Source organism: Canis lupus, chromosome 4 (assembly GCF_048164855.1).
Source record: "Canis lupus baileyi chromosome 4, mCanLup2.hap1, whole genome shotgun sequence".
Lineage (NCBI taxonomy): Eukaryota > Metazoa > Chordata > Mammalia > Carnivora > Canidae > Canis > Canis lupus.
In genome coordinates, this window is record NC_132841.1 from 21,399,686 (window position 1) to 21,408,638 (window position 8,953).

Genomic DNA, 8,953 nt, shown 5'->3' on the forward strand with positions numbered 1-8,953 from the left:
TAAATCTCCATGCCCAGATGGTTTCACTGGTGAATTCTACCAAACATTTATTTTTTAAAAAAGATTTACTTATTTATTTTGGTTGGGGAGGGGCACAGGGGAGAGAGAGTTTCAAGCAGAGCCTGACGTGGGGCTTGATCTCATGACCCTGAGATCACACCCTTAGATCATGACCGTGAGAACACAAGTTGAAACAAAACCAAGAGTCAGACACTCAACCAGCTGTGCCACCCAGGCATCTCTCCACCAAACATTTAAAGAACTAACATTAATTCTGTATGACCTTTTCCAGCAAATAGGAGGGAACACTTACTGATTTATTTTATGAAGCTAGTATTGCCCTGACAACAAAATTAGACAGTGATAGTGCCAAAAAATAGAAAGAAAGAAAGAAAGAAAGAAAGAAAGAAAGAAAAAGAAAGAAGCAAGAGAAGAAAAGAGAAAAGAAAAGAACAAAACAATATTCTTCCTGGAAATGGATGTAAAAATCCTAAACAAATTTTTGGCAAATGCAATTCAGCAATTTATAAAAAGAATTATATAGCATGACTATTCTAGACATGCAAGTCTGATTTAATATTTGAAAATTCATTCGATAGTATATACCTCATTGACATATTAAAGGAGATAAATAACATGATCATATCAATCAATACAGAAGAAGCATTTGACAAAATTCAATACCTATCCATGATAAAAATTCTCAGAAAAATAGAACTAGAATATTCCTCAATTTGATGAAGAATCTCTCTCTCTCCATATATATATAAAATATATATATATTTTTATATATATAATTTATATATATATATATATATATAATTCTACAGCTAACATATTTCATGGTGAAAAATGATGATTTTTCCCTAAAGTTTAGGAACAAGTAAGGATGTCTACTTTCACCATTTTCGTTCAATGTAGCATTGGAAGTTCTAGCCACTGCATTAAGTCAAGAAAAGGAAATAAAAGACATAAAGATTGGAAAGGAAGAAATAAAATGGTTTCTATTTGCAGATGACATGACTGTTTATGTAGAAAATTCCAATAAATCTACCAAAACACACACACACACACACACACACACACACACACACACAAATCTACCAAAACACCTAGTACTAATGAGTAAGTTCAGCTAGGTCATAGAATATAAGACAAAGATACAAAAAATTAATTGTATTTTTAATGTACCAGCAATCAACATATGGACAGTGAAATCTAAAATAGAATATCATTTGCAATCATTTAAATATGAAATGCTTAGGTGTAAATCTAGTGAAACATGTATAGAATTTATATGCTGAAAACTACACAGTGTTGATGGAAGAAACAGAAAAAGATCTAAATAAGCAAAGGGACAAACTGTATACAGACTGGGAGATTCCACAGAGTAAAGATGCCAATTTCCCCCACACTGATGTACATGTTCAACACAATTCCTATCAAAATCTCAGTAAGATGTTTTGTAGATACAGACAAGATTATTCTAAATTTTACATGGAAAGACAAAGGAACTACAAAAACTGAAATAATTTTGAGGAAGAAGAATAAACAGGGAAGAATCATTCTTACCCGATTTCTAGAATTATGATATAGCTACATCGAGACTCTGTGATCAAGAGTCATGATCAAGGCTCATGATCAAGACTCTCTATCCTTAGCGGAAGGATAAACACATAGATCAATGAAACAGAATAGAGGACCCCTGTACATCTTTTGTTAGATTAATCCTAGGGGCTTTATATTTTTAAGCCATACTTCATTCAGTATGATTTTTGTAATTCAATTCTCTAAGTCTGCTGCTTGTATTTAGGAGTACAACTGATTTATAGACAATAATCTTACTAAAATGTCTTCTGAATTCTGATCACTTATTTTGGATTTTCTAGCTGCTAGATGGATGTCTAGTTACCTGTCAAACTTTGGTGAAGGGGAGGATTCAATAATTAAAAGGCAAAAGGGGTCTATGAACCTGAAGGACATTTGGCCATGCCTGCTATGTCAGGGGTAGTGGCTTTTTCACAGTAAATGAGATTAGTTTTTCTCCCACTCCAGCAGAACGGGGAGTTGTTTCAGGAACCCTGAAACAGCATTTAGAGTTCAGTAGATTTATTAGGGAGACAGAGCAAACAGGGTTGAGCAGAGGGGGAAACTAAGTTATTTATGGTAAAAACCTGACAACCTTGGTCAACTTCAAGAGGGTCTCTGGAGTTGGCACAGCCGGCGCGTATCTCCTGTGTCCTTCTGTCATTGCATGTGGGCAGCCTGTGAAAGGGCTTGACCTTGAATGAAGTGTCTCTGCAGCAGAGCAACCTGTGTGGAGGGGCTGACAGCTGAAGGTTCCACTGATGCTCTTCCAGAACTTAGAGCAACAACTCCTTCCCTGGAGGGGGCTCTGCACAGCACATCCACAGCTCACCCTTTACAGGCTCAGATCTACTTTCTCAGGATTCTGATGGAAGGCTCTTCCTGAGAAATATTAGTGGGACAAACTACAGTCCCTGCCATTGTAGCTGCAATTGATTATCATCTCTTTCCTCCACTACCCCTCAGCTGGCCCCTCTATTGGTCTCAGTGACTCACCTGGAAGCACGACTTAGACCCTCATCCCTGGGGGCCCTGAGCTTCTGGTCACATGGCCTTTTGAGGACAGAGCTATTGCATTGTCCTTTACCGCTACACTCTGGGTAAAGGACAACCAAGAGGCATCCAAGTGGACCATATGAGCACCAAATATGGTTATCCTGTCCCCATTGTGTAAGAGCAACCCTACCCCCTCCCAGTGATAGGGACCAGTTACTCCTGCCAAGACAATGACTTCTTCTCTTGCCTGCTAATTCCCAGAAACAAAAACCCAAAGTACTCAGGCTGTACCCTTAGCTTATAGTTCAATGAGACTCTTGTTGTGTTCTCTGACACTGGTGTTCCCCCTCTGGGGTGCAAGATTTCTAACTTTGCAGAGCCTAGAGTTGTGGGGATGGAAGGCACAAATTCCCCAAGAGGGTCATTGGGCATGACAATAAGCAGGGCCACTGCTGTTTCCACACCTGAGTTCCTGAATCCAAGTATTTTCCAACTGGAGACACAACAGCCTGTACAGGCCTTTGATTCAAGGTATAGAATGCATCCCTTGAGGATAGCACACCATTCTTGCTTAGTACTGTCTCCGAGTGGCATTTGGCTGTGCCTTCAGTGTGCCATTCTAACGTTCTATTAGACCAGTAGCTTCTTGCTGGTGTCATATGTGATGTAACCAGTAGATTCCATGATTATGGGCACACTCGTGAGTTAGGTCTTGTTGGAGCAGACAATAGGGAGTCATTGCAGGTTCTTGAGCAGCGAAGACATCTGAAGGAAGTGGAGAGGTTGGAAAAGTGAGTTGCAGCCTCTTGAGGCTGTTTTAATTGGCATTGATACGTCTTTTCCAAGTCTGGTCAAACATTACTGCCTCCTAAAGTTGTTCTTGACCTCAAGAGAGACATACTCCTCTGGGCTCTCATGGTTATCTCTGGCTAGACTGTGTCTCCTTGGCAGCAGTTGCACCAGCTCAAGACTTCCTGGACAAATCCCTTATTCCCTTACCAGTTCTCCCAGCCTGCTAAGATCTCTCCCTCCTTGGGGATCTTGAGTTGTGAACCCCACTTGTAGGGCTCTATTCATAGAACAGTGGTTCTCAGCTTGGGCTGTTCATTTGAATCACCTAGAATCTATTTTTTTTTTTTTTAAAACATCTCCATACCTAGGTTGCATCCCAGATCCTTAGCATTGTCACTCCTGGGGTGGGACTCAGGCATCGGGATTGTTTTTAAACACCCCAGATAATTCCAACATGCAGCCTGTTTTGAGAATCACAGACCACCTCTGACAATCAGGAATCCTGCCCTGGGATTCCCTTCCACATATGCACACGAAGCCCTGCTCCGGAGTGCAGGAAGAAAGGATTAGGATTTCAGTTTTATGCCTATCTGAAATCCTATTCTTATTTAGAGAACATGCTTTACAACTGACTTACTGTAGTTGTTGATCAGCAGCCCCCAGCACTTCTGTGGCCAGGCTCTCATCTAAGGAAGCACTGTACCCAAACTACTCAGTGCTCCACAAAAACCTGATGATGAAGGTATTGTTATCATCCTCACTTTACAGAAAGGTTGAATAACTGGCCCATTGCACCACTAGAAAGCTGCTGTGCCAGGATTCAAGCCAGACTGGCTCTAGCCACCACCTTTTGTTCACAGCCAATAAATAATACACAAATGAGATACAGCTATCAGCGGGACCTGCTCAACATTTTTTACTGGTAAGAGTAACTGTGCAACCACAGTTGCACACTTTTACTGGGCACCTACTGGGGTAGGCATTCCTACTGGGAATAAGGCATGACCAGGGGCCCACTCTCATGCTCATGACATTGGGTGTTAGAAACACAAAATAAAGAGGCAGCAGAGAGGGACAAGCCTGGGGTGGGGGTGGGAGGTGGGGGTGGGATCTGGGTCCCTTTGAATCCTGGCTCTGCCACTGACCTCGAGCTGGCTGGCCATCGAGCATGTGAGTCTCAGTTTCTTATCAGCAGAAGAGAACAATGACACCTATGCTTCCTATGTCATGATCCAAAAGAGAATGATGTGGTCTCTGGACAGCACCTTGGAAATATAGGGACTCTGTGCACATAGGGGTTATTATTATTACATGGAACACTTAAATTGAAGTAAGGTTTCATAATCAAATAATTCAACTCTTGATAGTGGATGATGAGCCCTTAAGGCAAGGCCTAAATCTCACTCTTCTTCCTGTTTCCCTCACCAGGGGCCCGTGGGCATCTGGGTCCTACCATAGGCCCAAATATCTGCCTTACTCCAAGAAACATCTACTGATGGATAATCATAAATAATGTTTATCAACACATGGCTGTTGCCATGTGCCAACAGCTCTTCTTCTTAATGTTTGCAACGGTCCTGTGAAGTATGATTATCACCATTTTGCAAATGAGGAGGCTTGAGAAGCCCAGTAACTCACCGGACTCTGGGACCACAGAGCTCATTCTCTCCCATTGGTGAATGGGTCCACTGGGGAACAGTTTATGCAAGTCGGCAGGAAGGTGGGGATATGAAAACAGGAAAGAGGCAAGGTTGCTTGCTCACTCCCTTGACAGGGGGCACCCTTCCCTATTTATCCTAGAAGCTGCCCTTCTGGCCCCAGCTCCAAGACTGCCTCCTCCGGGAAGCCTGCCTTCCTTCAAGCTACAGTTGTTTGCACCTGCCTCGTGCCTCATGCCTCCTCTTCCCCAAGGGAGCTGGAGCTGCTGGAGGGCAGCGTGGGTCCTACTCAAGAGGCACCCCCCTCTCCTCAGCAAGCTCTCCTCGGTGGGTTGAACCTGTGCGGCCTTTCCACTCAGGTCACAGGGTCTCTGACCTTCTGGTTTTTCCTCCGTGGGCTCCACTGCCCTCTTCTCCTCCTCTTCCTCTCCCTCCTCCTTCGGTCCTGCTCGCTCCGCTCTTCCTCTCTCCCGCTCCTCTTCCCCCGCGCCCCCCGCCCCCCGCCCCCGGGCCCGGGCCGGCCGCTGCAGTTCCCCCGGCGGCCTGCAGAGGGGGCCGCTCCGCGGCGGCGCTTCCTGTGAGGTCAGGTGGGAGGAAGCGGCCGGGAGCCGGGAGCCGGGAGTGGACGCCGCCGAGGCCCGCAGCCGCGCCCGCAGGTGGGTGTCCGACCCGACCCGGGGCGACGGCGACGGCGACGGCGGGGGCGAGGCGAGGGCGAGCGGGGCGCATCCCTCCCCTCCCTCGGGCGGGGCGGGCAGCGGGGCGGCGGCCCCTCCCCCGCAGCAGCCCCCTGCAGCCGCGCTCCCGAGCAGTGCCCCGGGCACCCACCCAGCGGGCGCGGGGGACAAAGCGCCAACCCGCCGCAGGGCTCCGTGAGCTGCTCGCCTTCTGCTGCCCCAGGCTCTAGGCCAAGGCGACAGAACAGGGGCCCTTCGCCCCTTCTGGCGTGTGCATCACAAGTGCTTTTGGGATCTAGGTGAAAACTGCGGCTCATCTCCGAAGGGGGGGAAAAAAAGGTTTTTACAGACGCCCGGAGAGCCATGGAAGGACCCCACCCCCACCTGCAGGACGGACACCCTTGGGGTGTGCGGAGTGGGCCCTCCCAGGGCCACAGCAGCGTCCCCACCCCCACCCCCATCCCCTCCCCGCCCCCCACCTCCGCCGGGCTCCCCGGAGCAAGGGAGGGACTGGTGTCCGGCAGGTGAGGGGCAGGTGCGGGGCGGGCCCTCTGCAGGAAGGGGCTGCTCCTCCACCCCCTGCTAGCTGCTGGGTGGCCATCCGTGTGCTCTGCAGCCAGGCAGGGGACCCAAAGTAGCTCTGAAGTGGGCCCAGGTCCTCTCTGGGAGAAGGCCCGGGTCCTTGGCATTTACTCCCAATGGGCGCTTTTATAACAGATGAGAAACGGAGACACTGGGGATCTCGGTGCCCTGGTCCCTCCTTAGAGCCCGGAGAAGGGCCTCAGGCCAGGATTCCTGGCTTCGGTTTCTGGCCCTGTTGCCTATAGATGAGTGGCCCAGGGCAGGCCACTTAGACCTCTCTGGGTCTTTAACCGGCTGCAGCTTCGAAGAGTGTTGGGAGGAGGGAGTGAGATGGGCCTCCATGGGCTTTCCACAGGGCCGGGGCCACAGCACAGGCCCGGGGCCACAGCACAGGCCCCCATCCCTGGGGTGGCTGGCAGTGGTGGTAACAGAACTTCCATCTCCAAGGACCCTTTTGGTAGTTTTCGCAGAGGACTCGGTATCTGAAAGATTTTCGTCTGTCAGATAACTTGCATTTATTTCTCTCCTTGTAATGAATCAGACGCAGCACCTGCTCAGCTCGGGCAGCCAGTGTGAGCACCCAGAATTGCAGTTGTTCCCACTGAAGGCGAGCATCTCTTTCTGTCTGATAAATTGTGTCTTTCAGGTTTTTGAGGCCTAGGGAAAGACGCAGCCCAGCAGGGACCCGTAGCTCCTGGGAGGATGGTGCGGATCTTGGCCAATGGGGAAATTGTGCAGGATGACGACCCCCGTGTGAGGAACACCCTCCCGTCACGCAGTAGCACCCCTCGACAGGTAGGCGCGCCCAGCGCCCATGGCAGGGGAGCGGCTGGCCTGCTGCCCTCTGTGCCGGGAACTCCTTGACAGCCCGCAGCTCTTGCCAGAAGCCCTCTTTGCAGAGAGCCAGGCTAAGGAGCATGAGGGTCAAGCCTTGGGGATGATTGCAGGTTTCTTCCAATCTGCACTAGAAGCCTCCTCCCCCGCCCCCCCCCTCCCCCCAAGTTCTCACTCTTGCAGGCTGTCTTCCCAGACTGGGACTCCAGGAGCTCTTTCCTCTGACCTGGCTAACCCTGCTAGAGCCAGCATAGTTTATCTTTTAAGAGTCTGTTGGCTGAGAGAGAACTGGAGAAGGTGGAGAAGACAAGCCCATGGCCACACAGTGATGGTGTTCAAGGAAGGAGCCAGGAGTATTAGAAATGCCTGCTTCGAAGGCTCTGCCCTATTGTCCAGCCCTCCTTGCTCCCTTCCTCTCTTCTCTGACCTGGGCACCTTTCCCCTGGCAGGACGTGGGTAATATAGCCTGGCATTTTCTGTACTGAGAGCTTTTGTGACTCAGTGATTGGGATCCCTGCTGGTGGCGACCAGGGATGGCTGGGAAAGGAAGGTGTGGCCCTGGGGGGAGGGGGAGGTGCTGGTGGGGAGGGCGGGGGCCGGCCCAGCCCAGAAGATTCCCTCCTTGTCTGGTACTTCAACTCCAGCGATGCTTTCTTTAGATTGATTCATCTCTCTGTGTGTTCACCTTCCAGAGCTTTCTCAATAGGGGCCACGGTGCCCCCCTGGGGGGATCTGGCCCTCGCCAGCAGCAGGCGGGTGCTAGGCTGGGTGCTGCTCCGTCCCCCTTCAATGACCTCAACCGGCAGCTGGTGAACATGGGCTTCCCCCAGTGGCATCTCGGCAACCATGCTGTGGAGCCGGTGACCTCCATCCTGCTCCTCTTCCTGCTCATGATGCTCGGGGTGCGTGGACTCCTGCTGGTGGGCCTCGTCTACCTGGTGTCCCACCTGAGTCAGCGGTGACCTCTAGGAGCTAGGGGGGCAGACATGTGGGAGAGGGAGTTTTGGGGCCTTGGTGTGAGAACAGGCACATGGGGAGGGGTCTGTTGTGCCTTGAAGGCGTGCTCATAGAACGTGTTTCACGTTGCGTTAAGCATGAGGCAGAGGAAGCCTCTAGTCTTGCATTCCCAAAGTATTGGGTGCATACCCTCATTCCCTTGAGATGTTCTTAGGTAGTATTGGGTCTGCATTAAGCACAAAGTCAGAGCAAGAAAGGAATTCCCTTTCCAATTCTTTTCCAATCCTTTTATGCCAAGAAGAAATCCTCAGCTAGGTGCCAATATGTTCTCATGCCTCTGAAACTTCCCCTGTTACTAGGGAGAAGGGTTTGGGTTTAAGGCTGTTGGGAAAAGTTTCCAGACTTTTATAGCTCTGTTTTGTTTTATGGTATATTTTTAATTGGCTACCTTTTATTTATGACAAGTTGTACTGGCATCTACTTATTGTGGTGGCATTTTCAATAAATAAATTTAACTAAAAATGAATCCATGTGAAGACATTCCTAGGTAATTGTACAGCTGCACGTACATCTAGAAGACACGCGGAAGGTGGTTGGGAGTGATTGGGATGGAGGTAGAGGTGAGCATTTGACCCTGGGAGGGGGGTTGGGGGTTTCTAAGCTTTTCTTGATAGGCCCTGGGAGCCTGGAGGGGGTCCAGGTAAAGCCTGGATGACGTGGGCCCCTTGTCGGATGCTTGGATGACTTCTGGCTGGCTCTGAGATGTCACCCTGTGGGGAGGTGGGGGGGTCCTCTGGCCAGAATGGCCCATGAGGCTGTAGGGTCCAGACAGCGGGGGTGCAGGGCTCCCTTGCCCAGGGGCTCTGAGGG

At 49.5% G+C, this 8,953-nt stretch overlaps 1 protein-coding gene and 1 long non-coding RNA gene across 2 annotated transcripts; one reads left to right on the top strand and one right to left on the bottom strand.

Moving 5' to 3' along the window:
* Positions 1–2,092: 2,092 nt before the first annotated feature.
* Positions 2,093–5,533, bottom strand: LOC140631509 (uncharacterized). The gene is made up of 2 exons (XR_012029052.1): positions 5,410–5,533; positions 2,093–3,348 (listed from the first exon to the last, which is right to left on the bottom strand). It is a non-coding gene; the product is annotated as an uncharacterized lncRNA (long non-coding RNA).
* Positions 5,534–5,560: 27 nt separating this feature from the next.
* On the top strand, positions 5,561–8,609 carry FAM241B (family with sequence similarity 241 member B). The gene is made up of 3 exons (XM_072823401.1): positions 5,561–5,689; positions 6,939–7,087; positions 7,819–8,609. The coding sequence occupies exons 2-3, from the start codon at positions 6,995–6,997 to the stop codon at positions 8,086–8,088; spliced, it is 363 nt and encodes a 120-aa protein (XP_072679502.1). The 5' UTR covers positions 5,561–5,689; positions 6,939–6,994; the 3' UTR covers positions 8,089–8,609.
* The last annotated feature ends 344 nt before the right edge of the window (positions 8,610–8,953 follow it).

Coding starts and splice junctions, on each gene's coding strand:
- FAM241B (XM_072823401.1), top strand. CDS start 6,995: ATGGTGCGGATCTTGGCCAATGGGGAAATTGTGCAGGATGACGACCCC. Junction 7,088..7,818: donor GCAGTAGCACCCCTCGACAG/GTAGGCGCGCCC, acceptor TTCACCTTCCAG/AGCTTTCTCAATAGGGGCCA.